This window comes from Arachis hypogaea, chromosome 9 (assembly GCF_003086295.3).
Source record: "Arachis hypogaea cultivar Tifrunner chromosome 9, arahy.Tifrunner.gnm2.J5K5, whole genome shotgun sequence".
Taxonomy (NCBI): domain Eukaryota; kingdom Viridiplantae; phylum Streptophyta; class Magnoliopsida; order Fabales; family Fabaceae; genus Arachis; species Arachis hypogaea.
The window spans coordinates 52,733,558-52,759,790 of record NC_092044.1 but is presented as its reverse complement, the minus strand read 5'-3'; the positions used below and the strand labels follow the sequence as shown (position 1 = coordinate 52,759,790).

Genomic DNA, 26,233 nt, shown 5'->3' with positions numbered 1-26,233 from the left:
TGATTTTTGAAGCAAGAAAAAGCAGTGAAAAAAAATTTACAAGGAATCAATGGATCAAGAAAAAGAAAAAGCCAATAGCCCTTAAAACCAAAAGACAAGGGTGAAAAGGATCCAAGGCTTTGAGCATCAGTGGATAGGAGGGCCCAAGGAAGTAAATCCTAGCCTAAGCGGCTAAATCAAGCTGTCCCTAACCATGTGCTTGTGGCATGCAGGTCCAAGTGAAAAGCTTGAGACTGAGTGGTAAAGTCGTGATCCAAGGCAAAAGAGTGTGCTTAAGAACTCTGGACACCTCTAATTGGGACTTTAGCAAAGCTAAGTCACAATCTGAAAAGGTTCACCCAATTATGTGTCTGTGGCATTTATGTATCCGGTGGTAATACTGGAAAACAAAGTGCTTAGGGCCACGTCCAAGACTCATAAAGTAGTTGTGCTCAAGAATCAACATACTACACTAAGAGAATCAATAATACTATCTGAATTCTGAGTTCCTATGGATGCCAATCATTCTGAATTTCAAAGGATAAAGTGAGATGCCAAAACTGTTCAGAGACAAAAAGCTACCAGCCCTGCTCATCTAATTAGAATCTGAGCATCACTTAAAACTCTGAGATAATATTGCTTCTTAATTTCTTTTCATCCTATTTTATTTATCTAGTTGCTTGAGGACAAGCAACAGTTTAAGTTTGGTGTTGTGATGAGCGGATATTTTATACGCTTTTTGGGGGTAATTTCATGTAGATTTTAGCATGTTTTAATTAGTTTTTAATAGAATTTTATTAGTTTTTAAGCAAAAATAATATTTCTGGACTTTACTATGAGTTTGTGTGTTTTTCTGTGATTCCAGGTATTTTCTGGCTGAAATTGAGGGAGCTGAGCAAAAATCTGATTTAGGCTAAAAAAGGACTGCTGATGTTGTTGGATTCTGACCTCCCTGCACTCGGAATGGATTTTTTGGAGCTACAGGAGTCCAATTGGCGCGCTCTCAATTGGGTTGGAAAGTAGACATCCAGGGATTTCTAGTAATATATAATAGTCCATACTTTGCGCAAAGATAGACGACGTAAACTGGCGTTCAACGCCAGTTCCATGTTGCAGTTTGGCGTTCAGTGCCAGAAACACGTCACGAACCAAAGTTGAATGCCAAAAACACGTTACAACTTGGCGTTCAACTCCAGAAACAGCCCAGGCATGTGAGAAGCTTAAGTCTCAGCCCCAGCACACACCAAGTGGGCCCCAGAAGTGGATTTCTGCACTATCCATCTTAGTTTACTCATTTTCTGTAAACCTAGGTTACTAGTTTAGTATTTAAACAACTTTTAGAGACTTATCTTGTATCTCATGACATTTTTAGATCTGAAATTTGTACCTTTTGGCAGCATAAGTCTCTAAATCCCATTGTTGGGGGTGAGGAGCTCTGCAGCGTCTCGATGAATTAATGCAATTATTTTTGTTTTCCATTCAAACATGCTTGTTCCTATCTAAGATGTTCATTCGCGCCTCACTATGAAGAAGGTGATGATCCGTGACACTCATCACCTTCCTCAATCTATGAACGTGTGCCTGACAACCACTTCCGTTATACATCAGATTGAATGAGTATCTCTTAGATTCCTTAATCAGAATCTTCGTGGAATAAGCTTGAATTGATGGCGGCATTCATGAGAATCCAGAAAGTCTAAACCTTGTCTGTGGTATTCCGAATAGGATTCAAGGATTGAATGACTGTGACGAGCTTCAAACTCGCGATTGTTGGGCGTGATGACAAACGTAAAAGAATCAATGGATTCTATTCTGACATGAGTGAGAACCAACAGATGATTAGCCGTGCTGTGACAGAGCATTTGGACCATTTTCACTGAGAGGATGGGAAGTAACCATTGACAATGGTGAGACCCTACATACAGCTTGCCATGGAAGGAGCCTTGCAATTTCTGAAAGTAAGAAAGTAGTATGTTGCAGAGATTCAGAAGACAAAGCATCTCCAAAACTCCAACATATTCTCCATTATTGCACAATAAGTAATTATTTCGCGCTCTTTTATTTTTTAGTAATTCAAGCTGATAATTATAATTGATCTCCTAACTAAGAATAATAAAATAACCATAGCTTGCTTCAAGCCAACAATCTCCGTGGGATCGACCCTTACTCACGTAAGGTATTACTTGGACGACCCAGTGCAATTGCTGGTTAGTTGTGCGGATTGCAAAAGTGTGATTGCAATTTCGTGCACCACATGCGTTCACCGCAGAGAGCTCTACAAAACTCATACAATCAATCTTGAGGTAAGCCACGTTTTGCTCTTTGAATTTCCAGCCTTGTTTTCGAGTTTCATGAGCAAAAATATTGAGATTTTGGGCTCTTTGATGTTATAGGACCCAACTCTCTTGAAGGAGAAGATTAATCTTGCCTCCTTGAACCTTGGGTGTGGTAATATTCTCAACCCTAGTATAATTTGTTGTTCTATGATGTTTGGGTATTGAGATGTTGTGTATGGGTATGATGATTGTGGCTTAGGTTGTGTGTATGTGAATATTGGGGCTTGATTGAGATCTTGGAAAGATTGAAAAGTGATTTTTGGTAGTAAAAATCTGTGCTTAGAGGTGTTGAGACCTACAAGGCTTATGGACAAGTGGTTTGGAAGTGCTCCGGTTGAGCTTGAGAAATCGGCTAAGGTATGGTCTCAGTTTTTCGTATCCAATATGTAATGTGATAGGAAATACTTAGGCTAGAGGCCCTAAGATAGGCATTGAATTGTTGATGTTGTTGAATGGTTGAGATATATGATATGGTCATATATGTGATGATGATTATTGATGCCTTGATGGTATGATGTATGAGAATTATGCATGTTGTGATACATGCTTGATGAGTAATTGAGGTTGAATTGTGGGTGACACCATGTTGATGGTGAGTATGATATTGAGTATGTGTAATGATGGTTAATTGGAAATGGTATTATCGGAAATTGGGATGAGAAAGTATGTATGGCATGTTTATGTGTTGTCTCTTAGCCATTTGATTGAGAAGTGTTAAATTAGTGGGGTGATGCTTTGCAAATTGTGGTGAAGTGTTGATGTGTGAGTTGAGGAGGCTTGATGTTGATTTTGGTACATTTTGATTGATTTCAAAAAGGGTTGAAATTGGCATGTTTTGGTTGATTTTGAAAAGAGTTAAAAATGGCTTGTTTTGAAAATGGCACATTGTGGTTTTGTATGAAAACAGGGTTTCTAGGCATAATTTGACGGGACATAACTTGGACTACGGATCCCCGTTTTGTACCAAACTTGTTTAGAAATGAAATTGGATCCGGGATGTCCATGCTGTTTGAAGAACGGGCAAAAAATGATTTAAAATGAGAAAGTTATGTCCATCGGAAGATTGGGGGGTTGAATCTGTGAATCCTGCAGCTTTTAACTTAGAAAATTTTTAGCAGAATGACCCCCACGCGTAGGCGGACTTGGTGCGTGCACGTCATTCTTCGAGAAGGCACCATCCACGCGTGTGCGTGGTGTGCGCGGGCGCGTCGATGCATGGTGGACGAAATTGTGATACAAGAGTTCCAGGCACTGTTAGAGAAGCTTTTTCTTTCCACAACTCCGTTCAACTTAACCAGCAAGTGTACTGGGTCATCCAAGTAATATCTTACGTGAGTAAGGGTCGATCCCACAGAGATTGTTGGTATGAAGCAAGCTATGGTCACCTTGTAAATCTCAGTTAGGCGAATTAAATTGGTTTATGATGAGTTCGAAAATTAATAAATAAATAGAAAATAAAAAGGGATAGAAATACTTATGTAAAGCAATAGTGGGAATTTCAGATAAGTGTGTGAAGATGTTGTGCTCCTCTCGTATCTCTTTTTTTTTATTACATTCATCCAATCTTTCCTACTCCTTTCCATGGCAAGCTGTATGTAGGGCATCACCGTTGTCAATGGCTACATCCCATCCTCTCAGTGAAAACGTTCCTATGCTCTGTCATAGCACGGCTAATCATCTGTCGGTTCTCAATCAGGTTGGAATAGAATCCCTTGATTCTTTTGCGCTTGTCATCACGCCCAGCCTTCAGGAGTTTGAAGCTCGTCACAGTCATTCAATCCCAGAATCCTACTCGGAATACCATAGACAAGGTTTATACTTTTCGGATCCTCATGAATGCCGCCATCTATCTAGCTTATACCACGAAGATTCTGTTGGGGAATCTAAGAGATATGCGCCCGGCCTAGAGTAGAACGGAAGTGGTTGTCAGTCACGCGCGTTCATAGGTGAGAATGATGATGAGTGTCACGGATCATCACATTCATCAAAGTTAAGTGTAACGTATATCTTGGAATAAGGATAGAAGAGAATTGAATAGAAAGTAATAATAATTGTATTGAAACTTGAGGTACAGCAGAGCTCCACACCCTTAATCTATGGTGTGCAGAAACTCCACTTTTGAAAATACATAAGTAAAAGGTTCAGGCATGGCCGAATGGCCAGCCCCCTAAAACGTGATCAATAGCCTCTTAAGATGAAGAATAATACAAAACTGAGACCAAAGATGTAACGTGGTCAAAAGACTACTAATACACTAGTAAAAAGTCTTATTTATACTAAACTAGCTACTAGGGTTTACATGAGTAAGTAATTGATGCATAAATACACTTCCGGGGCCCACTTGGTGTATGCTTGGGCTGAGCTTGATCTATCCACGAGCTGAGGCTTTTCTTGGAGTTGAACTCCAAGTTATAACGTGTTTTGGGCGTTCAACTCCGGATCATGACGTGTTTCTGGCGTTTAACTCCAGACAGCAGCATGTACTTGGCGTTCAACGCCAAGTTACGTCGTCAATTTCCGAATAAAGTATGGACTATTATATATTGCTGGAAAGCTCTGGATGTCTACTTTCCAACGCCGTTGAGAGCGCGCCATTTGGAGTTCTGTAGCTCCAGAAAATCTATTTCGAGTGCAGTGAGGTCAGATTCCAACCGCATCAGCAGTCCTTTTGTCAGCCTTTTTCAGAGTTTTGCTCAAATCCCTCAATTTCAGCCAGAAATTACCTGAAATCACAGAAAAACACACAAACTCATAGTAAAGTCCAGAAATGTGAATATAAAAACTAATGAAAACATCCCTAAAAGTAGCTTGAACTTACTAAAAACTACCTAAAAACAATGCCAAAAAGCATATAAATTATCCACTCATCAATGCACTGCACCAAATGCCAAGCCTTTTTCCCGAGAGTTATGCCAGAATTGTGCCAGTTTTGTGCCTGGGGCAGAAAAGTAACCGCGCGTACGCGTGGCTGACGCGTGCGCGTCGTTTAGCTATTTTTCAATCCGCGCGTCCGCGTGTATGACACTTGCGCGTCGACAAGTTTTGTGGCCATCCACGCGTGCGCGTGGAGTGCGCGTGCGCATGGCCCTATTTTCATCCCAAAGTTGATTTTTGAGTTTTAAAAGCTAAATTTCATACTTCTAAGCCTCCTATCTCACCACTTGTGTCTTAAATCATTATGATATGCCTAGCAATGAGAAAAGGAGCTAGGGGATGTGGTAACTTGCGAGTGAAGCAAGGGAAAAATGAATGATCAATGAGGATCAAAGATGATTATGTGAGAGGCGGAGGATGGCGGTGGAAGTGCTTGTTATGCCATGGGCCGAAAGGCCATAATTGTTAATAAAATGGCTGGTTATAGATTTAACCATGAGCCGGATGGCTGGTTATAGATTTAACCGTGAGCCGGATGGCTGGTTATGGATTTAACCGTGAGCCGGATGGCTGGTTATGGATTTAACCGTGAGCCGAATGGCTGGATTATTGCCGTGTTACAGTGAAGCCATGATTATGGCTAAGAATAAATGCATATATGCTGTTGAATGAAATTGTGAATGTGGCACTTCCACTATCGGAGATGAGAGTTTCCCTGGGAGAAAGCATTGGCTAGCCACCACGTACTCCAGGTTGAGACTCGAAGCTCTTTTGACCCTATGTCGTCAGGGTGGCCGGGCATTGTGAAAGCCCCGGATGAGCTCACCCCTATAAATATTCACCAGTGAGGGTGATGGATATGGATCATGATTATAATCAAATTTATATTGAGTATAACTCGAGTTGGGGAGACACGACAGAGGGACAGTCCAATGGTTAGCTACCAGGACTTGTCGAGTTGGCTCTATAACTGATAGATGATATCATCGGCCATTAGGGACAGGCATTCATCATATGCATACTATGTGAATTGTTTGAGATTGCCTATTTGACTGCATATTACTTGCTATTTGTCTAAATGCCTTATTTGTTCCTATTTGTATATCTCTTGTCTGTTATAACTGTGCTTGCTATATTATACTCCTGCTGGTGGTTGGGAGGTCTGAAGGAATTGGAAAGGGAAGCGTTAGTTAGACTGAAGAATCTTTAGTCAGATGCCATTTATGGTTTAGCTTGTTTATAAGCTTTGATTTTATCTGGAGGGAGTTCTAAGGTTGCCTTTGGCTTTCCTCTATTGTTATATATTATATATGTGGAAGCTGTTACCATGCTGGGAACCTTTGGTTCTCACCCATAAGGATTTTGTGGTTTTCAGATGCAAGACGTGAGGTTTCTCGCTAAGGCATGCTAGAGACTTCTGGATTAGCGAAGATCCTTTGTTCTCGGGACTCTGTTTTGATTCATATGTTTTGTTTAGATACTTTTATCTCCATTAAATAATACAAACTGTGATGACTCCTCTTATAGGAGATTTTGGAGAATAGGTTTGATCGGTTATCTTCGCAACCGGATTTTGAGTCTTGATATTCTTGTTTTTGGCACTCATCTGTATATATATAATCTTGCGTTGGCTTATCCTTCATACGTTACATTATCGATTGGAGTGTTGTGCTTTCGAGTTGCGATTTTTGTTTACCCCTTTTTCTACAAAGGCTCCTAGTTATAATTAATCATTCATACTACTATACGTACTAAATTTTTATTTTAGAGGTCGTAATACCTTGCTATCTCTGAATTATGACTTAAGCATAAGACTCTGCATGGTAGGGTGTTATATAAACAGTAACAAGCACAAAAAATAGCAACAATAAAAAAAACAATAATAATTACAGAATAGAAACAGGATCAACAGTAACAATCACCAGCAACAATCAAATTAACCATTGTTGTTTTATTGAAACAGGATCAACAGCAACAATCACCCAGAACATTAAAAAACAATGATTGAATAACTAAAAAACTTTAAAAAAAATACCATGGCTGAGAGAGAGCCGTGCCAGAGGAGAGAAGAGGGAGACTGAGTAGAGATGAAGGCTAGCGAGCAGCGCGGCAACAAGATGAAGGCTGGAGAAAGACGCAACGATGACAAAAGAAGATTAAGGCTTTGTGCCTCTGCCTCTACTGTATTTGAGTGTGAGAGACTAGGTTGGGTGGGGGATGAGCAGCGCGACACTGAAACGGAGATTGGTGAGAGGCGGCGGCAGCAAAGGTTGAGGAGAGCTCTTGTGAGTGTGAAAGTATGGTTACGGAGGGGAGGGCATCAAATTAGAAAGGAAAAGAGAACGAAAAATGACCTTAGGTTGGTAAAGCAAAGAAGAAAGAAAAAGGAGAATGACATCAGATTGGAGAAGCAGGAGGGGAAGGAAAAGGGTTGGGAGAGAGAGAACGGACAGGTTGGAATGGAGAATGGAAAGAAAAAAGGGTTAGGGATGGAGAAGAAGGGTTTGGGGAGGGAAAAAAGACGGGTTGGAGATGGAAAAGGGAAAGAGAAAGGAAAAGGAGATGGGGAAGGGGATGGAAATGGGAAAGGGAACAGATTGAGGATGGGATCTTTTTTCTGTTTTTTTTAGTTCAAAATGACGTCGTTTCAAAGTTTTGATAAACGAAAAATGCTTCGGAGACGGAGTGCAACTTTGAAAATAAATTTAGGTAATTATTAACTTAAGGGATTATTTTAAGGCTCGAGTGCGACTTCAAGACTACTCTAAGACTTAACTCTATAATCTTGACTCTCCGTTTATCAAACATTACTTTTGAGTATAGGTGTGTGCATTTCCGGTAAAAATAAATTTTTTGTCCTAAGTTAATGTTAAATTAATAATTCTTGTGATTGTAATTATATATATACTTGTATGAGTTGGTCATTCAGCTGTGTTATTATTTATAGTTCAGGTAAAAAAAACAAATAAAGGAAAATTTGATTTGATATATACTTCTAAATTTAGGAAATCATTCTTTTTATTCAAGATCTCCATGCGTAGCACGGGTCATTAAACTACTAATAACTTAATTCGTAGATGTATGCTTCAAAATGATTTGATGATAAGATAACTGTTTGAAAAAAAAAAAAAAGCACAAAAACTGACAAAGCAGCCATTACAAGCAGGGATATGTTAGGGTACACATTTTGTTATTGACACAATCGTTCCACTAAAGAATTATTCTGATGGTGTGTTATGTCATAATGTCAGCAACCTCATCCCACTTTACTACCTACATGAATTACGATATTTAGAAATTACTTTATACGACTTTGCCTATCTGTTTTTGTGGAAAGAGAAAGAAAAGAATATTTTGAAGTGTAACTTTGCACTAAATTTACTCAAACCATTTTCCCTTATCCCTCCTTCTCCAATATAATAATAATAATAATAATAATAATAATAATAATAATAATAATAATAATAATAATAATAATAATAAACCAAAAAAAAACACACACACACACCTTAAGCCAACTAATAGAAAGATTGGTTTATTTTAGAGAAATATTAGCATGCTCCTCTACCCATTTAATGCATTTTCAAAGAACAATTATTATTCAGTATTTATATTTCATATAATTTATAACTTATAAACAAAACTGAGTAGTTATGGTTGCTATTAGAACATACATTAACTGTCTCTTAGAAGCATAAAAGTATTTCTTCTTGTTTGATAGCACTTCCAAAGCATAAATTTGCATAAAAGTGAACCCCTATAACAAAGACCCAAATCATCGATTTTAAATCCAACACAATGAATAGCATTTCATATTTGCATAGCATGACCTTCAAGGTCATCATTGCAAAATGTTTGGTCTTAAGGGTCAGGAAATGCAAATATCTTCTCAACATTTCAATCCCGCTACGCCACTTTTATATGCTAGAATTTCCTTCTTTATGATACAAGAACATGAGCTTTGTATACCTAAGGTTTGTCTGATTTTATTTTCGTCTTCATTTTTTTAACAGGATTTTGTGAAAGAAAAAGTAAATAGACGAATACAAAAACAAAAACATGATCTAATTGCTTTCACTTTTTCTTCATAAAATCTTGAAAACAAAAATTACTAAAACAACCAAAGGTGTTATACATTGAAGTGGTTGTTCTTGCTTGCGATGTTATGTACCTTCGAGACTTCGCTCGTGCTCTGTTAGAAACAAGAAATGAATCTAGAAACCCTAAATCCCGTAAGAATTAAATAAAACCGTTGAAACATACAGACTTACATACTTTAGCATCCAATGAGAACATCCATTTTACCAAATTACAAATCCTCACTCATGCTCCATGATCATTGCTTCAGGTTTTTCAATGCTGCTGCAAAAATCTAACAATTAAGATAAAAGTACTAGTTAGTTCAATTATATGCTATTGCCATTTTCTGTTGTCCATCGTCAAAATTTGTGTCGCATTTAAGAAATCAGAAGTAAAAAGACTCTGATATAGATACTTCAGACTTGTGTTATGGTAAAGTATGAATTGTTTTAATGTTTTAATGACCAGTGCCAAGCGAATTTAAACAAGACTAATATATTCGTTTAACTGCACACACGTAGAAAGCCTCACTAAGCATGTCCTACAAGATATCGAACATCTATTTATTTGAGATTGCGGTGTGTTTCTATTTTCTTGAATTTGCTTTCAGATTCAGAGACACAAAAAAGGTAATGGTCTAATCGATGTATAAACTAAAGTGGAAAGAAATCAACATCACTTATATTATAATAAACAGAATTCACACCAGCTTTGCGAGTTGGTTTATCATAATCCAAAAAATATATATTAAACAATCTACTCTAGAATTAGAATCAAACATCCACAATGTTAATTGATCCCAAGATGCAACTGTATACAATATATTAATGTTGATTCCATTGATATACTACCATCAAAGTGTTAGAATATATTTAGGATATTATGGATTAGATAAATATTGGGTGAACAAGTATCTTTGTAACCAAGTCTCCAAAAAGTTACTGATGTTTTTTCTTTTTTATTAACAGAAAAAAATTCTTAAAACCAAAATTTTTAAAAATCAATACAGAAATTTTTGGGAAAAAAAAGCCAGAAATATTTTGATAAAAACAAAAATTCTATATAAATGACAGAAGAAGAAGAAACACGCCAAGGGAGGAGAAGAAAAAGAAGGGAAAAGAAGAAAAGAAACAAAACAACAACAACAACACAGAAGAAACAAAAAATGCAAAAAAAAAAACAGCAACCAGAAGAAAGCAGATCAAGGAGGGAGGAAGAAGAAGAACGTTTGGTGTATCCTACTTCACCTAGCATTACTGTACTGTTTATAAAATTTCTGGATACATTTCATATTGATTTTATGTGGATTTTATATTAGGCTAAATTTCGTCACTATGATTAGAGTGTATCTTTAACTAATAAATAGACACTCTTCGGTGTAGATTATCAAGAATTCCATCACAAAGTTCATATACTAGGCATAATTTATGCACTGTCCCTTTTGAAAAAGAAAATATATAAACTACGTTTAGTCTTCCACCAAAAGAAAGGTAGGTTCTTTCTTCTCTGTTCTTTTCAATTATTTCCACAATGTTTTGCTCGAATCATGTAACTACAAGTTGAAGCTAATATATTTTAACAGTTCAAAATAAAAGATATATATTGATCAATTTACAGAAAGGGATACCTTAGATGGTGGACGTGGAAAATGTCTTGAATCAGATTCTGTACCAGTAGATTGGTTGTCCTTACTTCTTCCCTCATACCTGTCACAATTGCTTTTCTCTCTGTATTCCAGACTCCCCTGATCAAATTCCTCATTATGAGAATGATATTTATGCAAAAAAGTATTATATACAATGGCTCAATTATTGGAACTTTCTTCTGTTGGAAAACGTGCATTATTAATTAAAGTATCTGCCTAAATAAATCTGAGATAAATAGAAAAGTATTTTGGAGGAGGAAAAAAACTGTTTAGAACTTTTTCCTTATGTAAAAAAAATTAAAAAAAAATCTTTAACAGCACCTAAATCTAAACATTTTCTCTGTTGAAAGAAACTCACTAATGACAGAATAAGAGTAATTACATAACTAGGCATGAGATTTGGGTTTTGCAAGAGATCATATAGGTCTAGCCTCCATGTTGCTACGGATGTGCAAAAGTAACAAAAGCAATTACACATAGTAAGAGATTGCAGACCTTAGTGGGTGGCTGCAGATCAGCAACAGATGATTGATTATCCGAACTACTTCCCTCACTCTTGTCAAAATTGCTGTTCTCTTCTTGACTCAATGGCAGTGCCCCATTATTGAATTTGTCAGTTAATTCAGAGGGTGATGCATTATTCTTTGGCATAGATCTTGTCCGTGATCGTAAATTATAAGATCTTGCATTTTCTGTCTCCTCATGTGTATTATTCCAAGAAGTGCTAGGGGAATTCTGATCCTTCTTTGAGAACTGAGTAGCTGCTGCTCGTGCCCCAGCTATGGCTGCGCTTATACTTGATGATTTGTCCACTTCAGCTGCTTTTACATTGGGAGTAAGCGTGGCAATACAACCTGGCTTTAACGAAAACATATCTCGTGGATCTGGAAGTGGAAATTTCACTGGCAATGGACCTTTCACTGGTGATAAACCTCTAACTGCAGCATCATGGATCTTCAAATAAGCAGGGAAAAAAATAAGAATCAATCTCCCTTCATTCAAACAAAAAGCTCAGAAATTATATGGATATTTTAAACCATATTAGTATTACCTTCCTCTCCAAGTTATAAACACCTTGGTATCCCCGCATCTCAAAAGGAATCAACAATTTCTGTATAAATAGCAGAGAAAAATACACATTGTTGAGCAAAGAAAGAACAGTTATCAATTTTTTATTATACAATTATCTGGATTGCACAGTACAACAATAACAAAACAGCACCAACCTGTGGTTGTTCACATAGCCAACAGTAATCAGTTTGTGCTTCTAGCCTTACCTGAGTGCAAAATGTGATAAACTTATTCAATATAATCAGAATAATTTTGAATCAAATTCAATTAAATAAAAGGGGTTGGTAGTTAGTACCCCTTCAGGAACCATGTCCCAGCCAGCAAGCTCCTCACGCTTTAAACAGCCAACAACTTCGACACATCCTGCATCAAACAATCAAGTGTGAGATAAAAAAAATTCAAATAAAAGTTGAGCTAATACAATATATGGATTTTATTTTTATGTCCTGCCACTCCATCGTTTCAAGAAAGTTTGACACTAATAAACAATCAAGTACTGTCATATGGCAAACAACAATGCTATATTGAAACAAAAAATTAGCTACCAAATCAGTCATCATATATTTTTGTATATTTATGCATGCAGCATGTTGCCTCACATATTTTTCCAATAAAATAATCAGCTATCAAAATATCAAACTAATTATAATAAAATAATCAAACTTATGATAGCAAAATCATCAAATTTTTTTACAGCACCATAATCAAAGTTTTTCTTGAACACCAAATATGTATACCACTGAATGGTGCTGAATTTTTGGATACATGTAGCATGGTTGTATTCCAAATATTTGACAAAACAAGTTTTACAAGACACTATCTAATTGGATGGCATTATAAAACAGAGTAATGTTAGGAAACCAACTTTTTCGGCCAACATCAGCCAATTTTTTTAAAATTACTTTGTTTATCTTAAATTCTTAATTCTAGATCTTAAATCATGAACCAATAATCCTAAATTATAAACCAAACCCTAAAATTGGCTAATATAAGCTAACTAAAAGTTGGTTCCTGAATTCTCTAAAAAACACTCATTTACACCCTGTAAGAGCAGGTGCAGACAGTTCTTTAACCTATTACATAGAATAAGGGGTTGTTGCGGTGCTGGTGGTGCATACCAAGAAGCCTAGAAACGGGGTAGTGTTCAGGGAACTTGATGTCAGTGACGCCATTGAGGGCATAAATCTCTTTGTAGAAGTACTCCATTGCTTTGATAGTGGACTCATCTGGGACCTTACTAGCAGCATGAATCCAGAGACGACCTTAACAATAAAAAATCACAATAATAAATTTACTTATTAGAACTTTTTAGAAAAAGATGTTAGTTAGTTACTTACCAGTGATGGGAGAAGGCCAGGACCTGCCCTCGACGTGCTTGATGCCATAAACGAGAAGAGATGCCCAAGGCTGGTGCATAGTGAGACATGGGTTTCGGTAATTGCCAGAGTTGTTCCCTTTTCTCATAGCTATTCTCTTTTCTATTCAATTCCCAAACAGAATAGAACAAACCTCACTCTACTATCAGATCTCTTTCTGACTTCGTACTTGTCTTCAACGCTTGAACAATACTTCTCCCTATTGTTTGGGACTTTTGGGTCTTGAAACTCCATCAGTTTCAACAAAGAAAACAATCTTAATTGAAAATCCAATTTTAACCCTTCCTTTTTTTCTATTTCCTTACAAATCCCTCTTCTTTTCTCTTTTAAATTTTAAATTTTAAAACGTAAATAAAAACCCTAATTTTAAGTTTTTAACTAATCTTGTTTCGGTTGCAGTCAACATGTCATGCTATTTTTTTGGAGTTTTTTATAAATAAATAAAACTAAATATCTTATTTATCAATGTATAATTTGAGAGGTATTTACTTATTATTTATCTTATTTACCTATTATTTATCTTTCGTGGATTTTAGACGTACGTTTCTATCAAGTTAATTAAAATTTAAATTTAAAATCAGAATAGAATTTTGAAAAAAAATTAATAACTGAAAAAATTAACAATTAAAAAATTTTAAAATCATATAAATTTTATAATTTTAAATTTTTGAAATAGAAAAAATATATTTTAAATTTTTTTATCTAAAAATAATAATGTATCAATGTTAAAATTATTTAGATGAATAAATAATAGTGAATATCGAATTATTTTGGATGGAATTATTGACTTGTTTCGGTGAGTTTCTAAAAAAATATATTTTTTTAAGTTATCTTTTTTTAAAAGATCTTATAGAAAAGTAAAAATAATTTTATATTTAGATATCATACAAAAATATCTTTTTATCTGCTTATCTACTTATATATTTATATATAATATATTAATATATTATTAATATATAATATCCTAAAACTGGTTTTTCCCCAACTAATAAAAGTGAGGTGTCGATTCTTCATGAATTCATTTTTCTGCCAAAATGAATGCACTATATTCTCTTCTAAGTTTATTTTATAAAAATATCTTTATTATAATTATACTATAAATAGCATTTAAATAATAATGCATAATTATACTAATTTAGAAAAATATCTTTATTATAGTTATATAAAATCAATATTTAATGCATTATTAAACTACTTATCAATTATCAATCGAAAATATTTTTAATCATTTTAGTTATAATAATAATAATAATAATACGATAATTATATGATAATGGCACTGATTATTAATAACCAATTTATATTTCTCTAAATAAATTTATTTTAGAAAAATATTTTTATTATATTTATATTACAATATTACAATTAATATGTAATACCCGGTCTAACCGAAATTAATTAAATAATAAGTTAAATAGGAGCGAATATGGTTGGAAGATTTCACAATTGGAATTTGATGATTTAAATATGATATTTGGATTCAGTGAATTTTTTCGAGTCGGAAAACATAGTTTTCTGCGTAAAAGCGCGCAGTGGAATTTTGACCGGCAATACCGGTTGAGTCCTGTATGGTACTGCAGTTGAAAAAATTAATTATGAGTAAATAAGATTAAGAAATGAGGAATTATAATTAGGGGAGGTAGAAATATTTGAAGTGCGATTTAGAGCGCTAATCTTAAAGGTTTTGGTCAAAAATTGGGCCAACGGAAAAAAATAAGTGAACTGGGCCTAAGTGGGCCCAAGACCCAACATATATAAACATTAGTTATGAGCATTTCAGCTCATTTTACCCTAAAAGAAAAGGTTGGGGCGCTGAATTGAGAAGAGAGAAGAGAAGAGAGAAAAACTAACTCTCTTTGATCTTTAAACCACCATAACTTGAGTTACGGGGCTCTGATTGACGAGCCGTTTGCGGCCACGCATCGCTCTTCTCATCTTCTACAATTCTATCTAAGTTTTGTGGTGAGTATTCCATTCATCTCTGTCCAATTTTCGAAATTCCCCACTGTTACATGTTTTTAGGTAGTTAGTGTTGAAATCTTATAATTTTGGGTGTTTAGGGATACTCCAACATGGATTCTAAGTGGGTTCTATCCCTACTTCATATGGGTTGAGGTAAGAAGTTCTCAAACCCTTGTGATTTGTTATTTTTATGAGCCTTAGGTTGATGTATGTATGTGAAATTGGTTATGTTAGTGTATTTGGTGATTTTGATGCACAATTGGGAGGTTGGTGTTGCTTGTGGAGCTTTGGTGAGGCTTGGAGCTAAGGGTTGGTAGAGACTTCCATAGAAGAGGCTCAATTGGTTTGGCTACAAGAGGTACGGTTTAAGTTTTATTTAAGTACTATGTGGTGTGATGAGAATTCCTAGGCTAGATGCCCCTAGGATTAAGTTTGGATTGTGTAAATGGTTGGTGCTAATATGCATAGTTGGTATGTAATGTGAATTAATGATTAGGTTGAGAATTGTGTGGCCTTGTATGCTTGGTGTATTGGGAATTTGATGTATTGGGTAATGAGTATTGATTTGTGGTTTATGCGTTTAAATTGTGAACTTGGGCCGGAGGCCGTGAATCTTGGGCCGGAGGCCGGAAAGAGGTAAAGAAGGTAAGTTGATGTGTGCATTGTATGATGACACACGTGATTGGATGAATTTCAAATAATGAATATATGAATGATTGGGTTGGTTATTGAATAATAAGGTTTGAGGAGTTGAAGTGTGGAATTTGGTAATTTTGGGTGAAGTGGTATAGATGAGGTATGTTTGGTTTTGGTTGAGGTATGTTATGTGGTCATATATGTGATCATGATTATTGATGCTTTGATGGTATGATGATGCATGAGAGATATGTATGTTGTGATATATGCTTGAGAAATGATTAAGATTGATTTGTGGGTGAAACCATGTGATAGTGAGTATGATATTGATTATGTATAATGATGATTGATTGGAAATAGTATTGTTACAAATTGGGATGAGGAAGGATGTATGACATGTTAATGTGTTTGTAATTTAGCCATTTGTTTGAAATTGGTAAAAATGGTTATATGGCGCTTTTGTGAATTGTGGTAATGTGTTAGTGTATGAGTTGAGGAGGCTTAATGTCAATTTTGATATACTTTGATTGATTTCAAAGAAAAGGGATGAAATTGGCATGTTTTGGTTGATTTTGAAAAGAGTTGGAAATGGCTTGTTTCGAAAATGGCACTTTGCGGTTTTGAGTGAAAACATGGTTTTTGGGCATACTTTGACGGGACATAACTTGGACTGCGGATTTCTGTTTTGTGCCAAACTTGTTTAGGAGTGAAATTGAATCCAGGATGTCCATGCCGTTCGAAGAACGGGTGAAAGTTATGTTCGTCGGAAGATTGGGGGTTGAATCTGTGAATTCTGCAGCTTTTAACTTAAAATTTTTAGCAGAATGACCCTCTATGCGTAGTCGCACTTGACGCGTATGCGTCGTTCTTCAAGAAGGCACTATCCACGCGTGCGCGTGTGCGTCGATGCGCTGCACCCAAAGCCCAGCCATTTTCCCGAGAGTTGTGACAGAGTTGTGCCAATTTTGTGCCTGGGGCGCAAATGCACCCACGTGTATGCGTGACTGACGCGTTCGCGTCGTCTGGCTGTGTTTCAATCCGCGTGTTCACGTGTATGACGCATACGCGTCGATGAGCTTTGTGGCCATCCATGCGTGCGCATGAAGTACGCATGCGTGTGGCCCTGTTTTCATGCCAAGGTTGATTTTTGAGTTTTAAAAGCCAAATCTCATACTTCTAAGCCTCCGATCTCACCCCTTATGTATTAAATCTTTATGATATGCCTAGCAATGAGGAAGGAGCTAGGGGATGTGGTAACTTGCGAATGAAGCAAGGGAAAAAGTTGTGATCAATGATGATCAAAGATGATTATATGAGATATGGAGGATGACGGTGGAAGTACCATGTATGCCATGAGCCGAAGGGCTGTATTTATTGATAAATGGTTGGTTCTTGATTGAACCATGAGCCGGATGGCTGAGTTATTGCCGGGTTACGGCAAAGCCATTATTGATTATGGCTGAGTATAAATGCATATATGATTAATGAATGAATGTGTTAAATGGATAATAATGTAAAATGTTGAAATGTGATGTGTGACCCCGGGTAATAGGCAGTGGCGTTGTCCACTTGCTCCGGGTATGAGAATGTTTATGATAAATGAGTTTAATTTTGGAGTTTTGAATGAACATATTTGTGATACCTGGGTAGTAGTAAGGGTGGTGGTTCGTCCCGCTTGCTCCAGGTTAATGTTTGAGATTTGATAACAATGAGGATTGCTTTTAAACTGAACGAATGTATATTCTGATATCCTGGCAGTAGCAAGGGTTGTGGTTCGTCCCAGGTCAGAGATTGTGACACCTGGGTAGTAGCGGCAGTAGTGGTGAATCCACTCGCTCCAGGTTGAGCTTTTGAACACCCGCCTGGGTAGTAGCAGCAGTAGTGGTTATTCCACTGGCTCTGGGTCGAGTGGGTAGTAGCAAGGGGGTTGTAGCTTGATGAGCGGATAATTTATACGCTTTTTGGCATTGTTTTTAGGTAGTTTTTAGTAAGTTCAAGCTACTTTTAATGATGTTTTCATTAGTTTTTATGTTAAATTCACATTTCTGCACTTTACTATGAGTTTGTGTGTTTTTCTGTGATTTCAGGTAATTTCTGGCTGAAATTGAGGGACTTGAGCAAAACACTGATAGGAGGCTGACAGAGGACTGCTGATGTTGTTGGAATCTGACCTCCCTGCACTCAAAATGGATTATCTAGAGCTACAAAACTCCAAATGGCGCGCTCTAAACAGCGTTGGAAAGTAGACATCTAGAGCTTTCCGGTAATATATAATAGTCCATACTTTATTCGGGAATTGACGACGTAAACTGGCGCTCAACGCCAGTTCCATGTTGCTGTCTGGAGTCAAACGCCAGAAACACGTCACGACCCGGAGTTGAACGCCCAAAACACGTTACAACTTGGCGTTCAACTCCAAAAGAAGCTTCGGCTCGTGGATAGATCAAGCTCAGCCCAAACACACACCAAGTGGGCCCCGGAAGTGGATTTATGCATCAATTACTTACTCATGTAAACCCTAGTAGCTAGTCTAGTATAAATAGGATAATTTACTATTGTATTAGACATCTTTGGTCTCAGTTTTATTTTATTCTTCATCTGAGGAGACTATTGATCACGTTTTGGGGGGCTAGCCATTCGGCCAGGCCTGAACCTTTCACTTATGTATTTTCAACGGTGGAGTTTCTACACACCATAGATTAAGGGTGTGGAGCTCTGCTGTACCTCAAGTTTCAATGCAATTACTATTATTTTCTATCCAATTCGAATTATTCCTATTCTAAGATATTCGTTGCACTTCAACTTGATGAATGTGACGATCCGTGACACTCATCATCATTCTCACCTATGAACGCGCGTGATTGACAACCACTTCCGTTCTACCTTAGGCCGGGCGCGTATCTCTTAGATTCCTTAAACAGAATCTTCGTGGTATAAGCTAGATTGATGGTGGCATTCATGAGAATCCGGAAAGTCTAAACCTTGTCTGTGGTATTCCGAGTAGGATTCTGGGATTGAATGACTGTGACGAGCTTCAAACTCCTGAAGGCTGGGCGTTAGTGACAGACGCAAAAGAATCAAGGGATTCTATTCCAACCTTTTTCACTGAGAGGATGGGATGTAGCCATTGACAACGGTGATGCCCTACATACAGCTTGCCATGGAAAGGAGTAAGAAGGATTGGATGAAGCAGTAGGAAAGCAGAGATTTAGAAGGAGCACAGTATCTCCATACACCTATCTGAAATTCCCATCATGGAAATACATGAGTAACTTTATCTTTATTTTATGTTTATTTACTATTATTTGATTTTCCAAATTCCATAATTTATTTAAATCCGCCTGACTGAGATTTACAAGATGACCATGGCTTGCTTCATACCAACAATCTCTGTGGGATCGACCCTTACTCACGTAAGGTTTATTACTTGGACAACCCAGTACACTTGCTGGTTAGTTGAACGGAGTTGTGACCACACATAGTAAAGAGCTATTATCTCGAATTAAATTTCATACAAGTACAAAGAGTACAACTTTGATGATCACAATTTCGACCACCAAGTTTTTGGCACCGTTGCCGGGGAAAGAAAGAGCAATGAATTTTACAAAATACATAAACATATGAATCACAATTTCGTCCACCAAGTTTTTGGCGCCGTTGCCGGGGATTGTTCGAGTATAGACAACTAACGGTTCATCTTGTTGCTCAGATTAGGTAATTTTCTTTTTGTTTTGTTTTTAAAAATTTTTCAAAAAATTTTTTTTTCCTTTTTTTCGAAAATAAATAAAGAAAATACCAAAAAATCATAAAATCATAGAAAAAAAACCAAAAATATTTTTTGTTCTTGTTTGAGTCTTGAGTCAATTTTTAAGTTTGGTGTCAATTGTATGTTTTTAAAATTTATGCATTATTTTTTCGAAAATTCCATGCATTCATAGTGTTCTTCATGATCTTCAAGTTGTTCTTGGTAAGTCTTCTTGTTTGATCTTGATGATTTTTTGTTTTGTGTCTTTTATTGTTTTTCATGTGCATTCTTGCATTCATAGTGTCCATACATTAATGATTTCTAAGTTTGGTGTCTTGCATGTTTTCTTTGCATAAAAATTTTTTCAAAAATATGTTCTTGATGTTCATCATGATCTTCAAAGTGTTCTTGGTGTTCATCTTGACATTCATGGTGTTCTTACATGCATCATGTGTTTTGATCCAAAATTTTCATGTTTTGGGTCATTTTTATGTTTTTCTCTCTCATCATTAAAAATTCAAAAAATCAAAAAAATATCTTTTCCTTAATTTTCTCATAATTTTCGAAAATTTGAGTTGACTTAGTCAAAAATTTTTAAAATTAGTTGTTTCTTACAAGTCAAGTCAAATTTTCAAATTTAAAAATCTTATCTTTTCAAAATCTTTTCCAAAAATCATATCTTTTCCATTTTTTTCCTTTTTTTTCAAAAATTTCAAAAATCTTTTTCAAAATATTTTCAAAATCTTTTTCTTATCTTTATATCAAATTTTCGAAAATTCACTAACAATTAATGTGATTGATTCAAAAATTTGAAGTTTGTTACTTTCTTGTTAAGAAAGGTTCAATCTTTAAATTCTAGAATCTTGTAGTTTCTTGTTAGTAAAGTAATTAATTTTAATTTTAAAAATTAAATCTTTTTCAACCATATCTTTTTATCATATCTCCTTATCTTATCTTTTTATCATATCTTTTTCAAAAATTTTATCTTGTCCAAAAAATTTAATTTCAAAATATCTTCTTATATTCTTATCTGTTCAAATTTGATTTTCAAATCTTTTTCAATCAACTAACTAACTTCTTGTCTGTTTTTTATCTTTTTCAAAGCCACCTAACTACTTTTCTATCTCTAATTTTCGAAAATATCTCCTTCTTTTTCAAAAAATTCTTTTTAATTAATTAATTGTTTCAAATTTTAATTTTAATTTTAATTTCCTATCTTAATTTTCGAAAATCATTAACTCCTTTTCAAAAATATTTTCGAAAATCCATCTCTCATCTTCTTCTATTTATTTATTTATTTACTAACACTTCTCTTCATCTTTTATCACCTCCCCTATCCTTACTCTTTATACAGACTATTCATCTCTCTCCTTCTATTATCCCCTTTCTTCTTCTACTAACAATAAGGAACCTCTTTACTGTAACATAGAGGATTCCTCTTTCTTTTCTTGTTCTCTTCTTCCCTATATGAGCAGGAACAAGGAAAAAAGACATTCTTATTGAAGTTGATCCTGAACCTGAAAGGACTCTGAAGAGGAAATTAAGAGAAGATCAAAGAGCAATGAGGGAGGAGCAACAAAGGCAAGGAAGGGACATAGAAGAGCTTAAGGACATTGTTGGTCCTTCAAGAAGAAGACGCCACTAAGGTGGATTCATTCCTTGTTCTTACTTTTCTGTTGTTCGGTTTTTATATTATATGTTTATCTATGTTTTGTGTCTCTACTTCATGATCATTAGTGTTTAGTAACTATGTCTTAAAGTTATGAATAATTCCATGAATCCTTCACCTCTCTTAAATAAAAAATGTTTTAATTCAAAAGAACAAGAAGTACATGAATTTCGAATTTATCTTTGAATTTAGTTTAATTATATTGATGTGGTGACAATACTTTTTGCTTTCTGAATGAATGCTTGAACAGTGCATATTTTTGATCTTGTTGTTTATGAATGTTAAAATTGTTGGCTCTTGAAAGAATGATGAACAAAGAGAAATGTTATTGACAATCTGAAAAATCATGAAATTGATTCTTGAAGCAAGAAAAAGCAGTGAAAAACAAAATCTTGCGAAAAAAAGAAAAAAAATATGGCGAAAAAAAATAGAAAGAAAAAGAAATAGCAAGCAGAAAAAGCCAATAGCCCTTAAAACCAAAAGGCAAGGGTAAAAAAGGATCCAAGGCTATGAGCATCAATGGATAGGAGGGCCCAAGGAAATAAAATCCAAGCCTAAGCGGCTGATTTAAGCTGTCCCTAACCATGTGCTTGTGTCATGAAGGTCCAAGTGAAAAGCTTGAGACTGAGTGGTTAAAGTCGTGATCCAAAGCAAAAAGAGTGTGCTTAAGAGCTCTGGGCACCTCTAACTGGGGACTCTAGCAAAGCTGAGTCACAATCTGAAAAGGTTCACCCAGTCATGTGTCTGTGGCATTTATGTATCCGGTGGTAATACTGGAAAACAAAGTGCTTAGGGCCACGGCCAAGACTCATAAGTAGCTGTGTTCAAGAATCAACATACTTAACTAGGAGAATCAATAACACCATCCGAAATTCTAAGTTCCTAGAGAAGCCAATCATTCTGAACTTCAAAGGAAAAAGTGAGATGCCAAAACTGTTCAGAAGAAAAAAGCTACAAGTCCCGCTCATCTAATTAGAATTAATATTCATTGATATTTTAGAATTTATAGTATATTCTCTTCTTTTTATCCTATTTGATTTTCAGTTGCTTGGGGACAAGCAACAATTTAAGTTTGGTGTTGTGATGAGCGGATAATTTATACGCTTTTTGGCATTATTTTTAGGTAGTTTTCAGTAAGTTCAAGCTACTTTTAGGGATGTTTTCATTAGTTTTTATGTTAAATTCACATTTCTAGACTTTACTATGAGTTTGTGTGTTTTTCTGTGATTTCAGGTAATTTCTGGCTGAAATTGAGGGACTTGAGCAAAATTCTGATAGGAGGCTGACAGAGGACTGCTGATGTTGTTGGAATCTGACCTCCCTGCACTTGAAATGGATTATCTGGAGCTACGAAACTCCATATGGCGCGCTCTCAATGGCGTTGGAAAGTAGACATCTAGAGCTTTCCAGCAATAGATAATAGTCCATACTTTATTCGGGAATTGACGACGTAAACTGGCGCTCAACGCCAGTTCCATGTTGCTGTCTGGAGTCAAACGCCAGAAGCACGTCACGACCCGGAGTTGAACGCCCAAAACACGTTACAACTTGGCGTTCAACTCCAAAAGAAGCTTCGGCTCGTGGATAGATCAAGCTCAGCCCAAACACACACCAAGTGGGCCCCGGAAGTGGATTTATGTATCAATTACTTACTCATGTAAACCCTAGTAGCTAGTCTAGTATAAATAGGATAATTTACTATTGTGTTAGACATCTTTGGTCTCAGTTTTATTTTATTCTTCATGTGAGGAGACTATTGATCACGTTTTGGGGGGCTAGCCATTCGGCCAGGCCTGAACCTTTCACTTATGTATTTTCAAAGGTGGAGTTTCTACACACCATAGATTAAGGGTGTGGAGCTCTGCTGTACCTCAAGTTTCAATGCAATTACTATTATTTTCTATCCAATTCGAATTATTCCTATTCTAAGATATTCGTTGCACTTCAACTTGATGAATGTGACGATCCGTGACACTCATCATCATTCTCACCTATGAACGCGCGTGATTGACAACCACTTCCGTTCTACCTTAGGCCGGGCGCGTATCTCTTAGATTCCTTAAACAGAATCTTCGTGGTATAAGCTAGATTGATGGCGGCATTCATGAGAATCCGGAAATTCTAAACCTTATCTATGGTATTCCGAGTAGGATTCTGGGATTGAATGACTGTGACGAGCTTCAAACTCCTGAAGGCTGGGCGTTAGTGACAGACGCAAAAGAATCAAGGGATTCTATTCCAAACTGATTGAGAACTGACAGATGATTAGCCGTGCTGTGACAGAGCATTTGGACCTTTTTCACTGAGAGGATGGGATGTAGCCATTAACAACGGTGATGCCCTACATATAGCTTGCCATGGAAAGGAGTAAGAAGGATTGGATGAAGCAGTAGGAAAGCAGAGATTCAGAAGGAGCACAGTATCTCCATACACCTATCTGAAATTCCCATCATGGAAATACATGAGTAACTTTATCTTTATTTTATGTTTATTTACTATTATTTGATTTTCCAAATTCCATAATTTATTTAAATCCGCCTGACTGAGATTTACAAGATGACCATAGCTTGCTTCATACCAACAATCTCTGTGGGATCGACCCTTACTCACGTAAGGTTTATTACTTGGACGACCCAGTACACTTGCTGGTTAGTTAAACGGAGTTGTGACCACACATAGTAAAGAGCTATTATCTCGAATTAAATTTCATACAAGTACAAAGAGTATAACTTTGATGATCACAATTTCGTCCACCAAGTTTTTGGCACCATTGCCGGGGAAAGAAAGAGCTGTAAGAAGGATTGAAGGAAGAAGTAGGAAAGTAGAAAAAGAAAGGGCACAGTATCTCCATACGCTTATCTGAAATTCCCACCATTAATTTACATAAGTATTTCTATCCTATGTTATTTATCTTTATTTCCTGCTTATTATTTATTATTATTCGAAAATCCATAATCAATTATAATCCGCCTGACTGAGATTTACAAGATGACCATAGCTTGCTTCATACCAACAATCTCTGTGGGATCGACCCTTACTCACGTAAGGTTTATTACTTGGACGACCCAATGCACTTGCTGGTTAGTTGTGCGAAGTTGTGAACCATGGTATTGGCACCAGTTTTTGGCGCCATTGCCAGTGAAAGAAAGAGCAATGAATTTTACAAAATACATAAACACATGAATTACAATTTCGTCCACCATAGCTCAAGCCTACTTGCTCCGCAAGGGGTGTTTCTGTCCAATGGTTAGCTACCAGGACATGTCGGGTTGGCTATATAACCGACAGATGATATCATCAGCCATAGGGCAGGCATACATCATTTGCATATGTTTGAATTGTTTGGGTTTGCCTATTTGTTTTGGATTTCTACATCATATATGCTATGTTACCTGATTATGTGCTACTTGTACCTTATTTGTGTATTACTTGCCTGTATTGTTTGTGTTTGTAAAACTGAGAGGCCCCTCATGCTGGTGTCGGTGGATGTTGGGGGCTGTTCTTGATGAGATGAATTGATGATACGATTGCATGATGATGATGATCATTGAATGAGATAATTTGAGCTCCTTGGGAAGACGCAGTGATGTGGTTTCACTAGCTCCAGGTGAGGGTATGATGTATTGATACAAAATTACTGAGACAGAATAACTGGTGATGGTTTTGTTTATGATTCTCAGTTTGATTCGTGGAAGAGTCAGCGAGTTGGGAAACATGTGAAGCATGAATTATTTTTAGCACTCCTTTATGACAGTTGCCTATTCATGGATTAGCGAGAACCTAGGATGGATAATTGTTGAAGAAGTTTAGGATGCTTAGTGAGTTTTTATTGCATTGCATTGTATTTATTTGGCACTTTTACCATACTGGGAACCCATGGGCCCGGGATTCTTATTCCGTATATATCTCTTGTTTTTCAGATACAGGTCCAGGTGCTCAGAAGTGAGCTGTGGTTCGTCTGAGAGACGGTGAAGATCTTTATTTTCTCTACTTTGTGTTTTGCATAGAATCTCTCCACCTTTGTTTTGAAAAGATTATATTATGTATTGAACTCTTTTTAACTTGCGTATAGAGGCTCTCATGTTTCCTTTGGGAGAGATTAGGATATACTGTTGTCAACTACTTTCATACTGTACCCTAGCCGGCCTAAACTTCGCGGGTCGCGACTAGTGGCTATTTACTTATGTTATAATATATCTATCTGTTATCTATCTCTTAATCTCCTTTATGCCTTGTCCGTATATCACTTTTGGGTTCACGTTTTATCTTTTTGTTGTCGAAACGTGAGTGATACGTCTTCGCGATTTTATTTCTACTTTTTTCAGGCTTCTCGATTAATACTCCTTTCGAATTTACCTATATTTATATATTAAAAATTCACCTGAGAGTCATACCACCGTAATATCATTGACTTATGACTCGAGCATAAGGATTTGAATATTAGGGTGTTACATTATGGTATCAGAGCAGTTCGTCCTTGTGAGCCTGAGGGATGGAACTGCTTATGCTTCAATGCATACTCTGAGTCTGTGCCTGTGCTAGTTAGGGTATCTAACCGATACATCTAGCATGAAGTCCATGAGTGTACCTTTGGTACTTTGAAGCACTAAACTTTCGATATTGGGACTGATCAACTTGATATCGATTGTTTGGTGTGTATAAGAACCAGATGGCGCCTCGTGGACCCGATCGGGGACGTGATAGAGATCGTACTAGCACGCAGGAATCGGAAGTCAACCCGAATAACCCGGTAAACCTTATGGCGGCGTTGGAGAATATGGCTGCTGCTATGCAAGCCACTGCGGAGGCTCTTGGGCAACAGATAAACAATAGTGGCAATGGCAGAAGGGAAGCTCAGGG

At 36.4% G+C, this 26,233-nt stretch overlaps 1 protein-coding gene across 1 annotated transcript; it reads right to left on the bottom strand.

The window, feature by feature from the left end:
• Nucleotides 1–9,249: 9,249 nt before the first annotated feature.
• On the bottom strand, nucleotides 9,250–13,741 carry LOC112710925 (uncharacterized). The gene is made up of 8 exons (XM_025763408.3): nucleotides 13,323–13,741; nucleotides 13,104–13,247; nucleotides 12,281–12,348; nucleotides 12,141–12,191; nucleotides 11,966–12,025; nucleotides 11,410–11,868; nucleotides 10,897–11,013; nucleotides 9,250–9,561 (listed from the first exon to the last, which is right to left on the bottom strand). Exons 1-8 carry the CDS (start codon nucleotides 13,447–13,449, stop codon nucleotides 9,526–9,528), a joined length of 1,062 nt encoding a protein of 353 aa, XP_025619193.1. The 5' UTR covers nucleotides 13,450–13,741; the 3' UTR covers nucleotides 9,250–9,525.
• Between the last annotated feature and the right edge of the window lie 12,492 nt (nucleotides 13,742–26,233).

Bases quoted from the DNA above. Each gene is read 5' to 3' on its own strand.
- LOC112710925 (XM_025763408.3), bottom strand. From the start codon at position 13,449: ATGAGAAAAGGGAACAACTCTGGCAATTACCGAAACCCATGTCTCACT. The intron at 12,349-13,103 runs GTATGCACCACC...TGTTTGATGCAG, and splicing joins CCCCGTTTCTAGGCTTCTTG to GATGTGTCGAAGTTGTTGGC. The intron at 12,192-12,280 runs GTACTAACTACC...TTTTGCACTCAG, and splicing joins GGGACATGGTTCCTGAAGGG to GTAAGGCTAGAAGCACAAAC.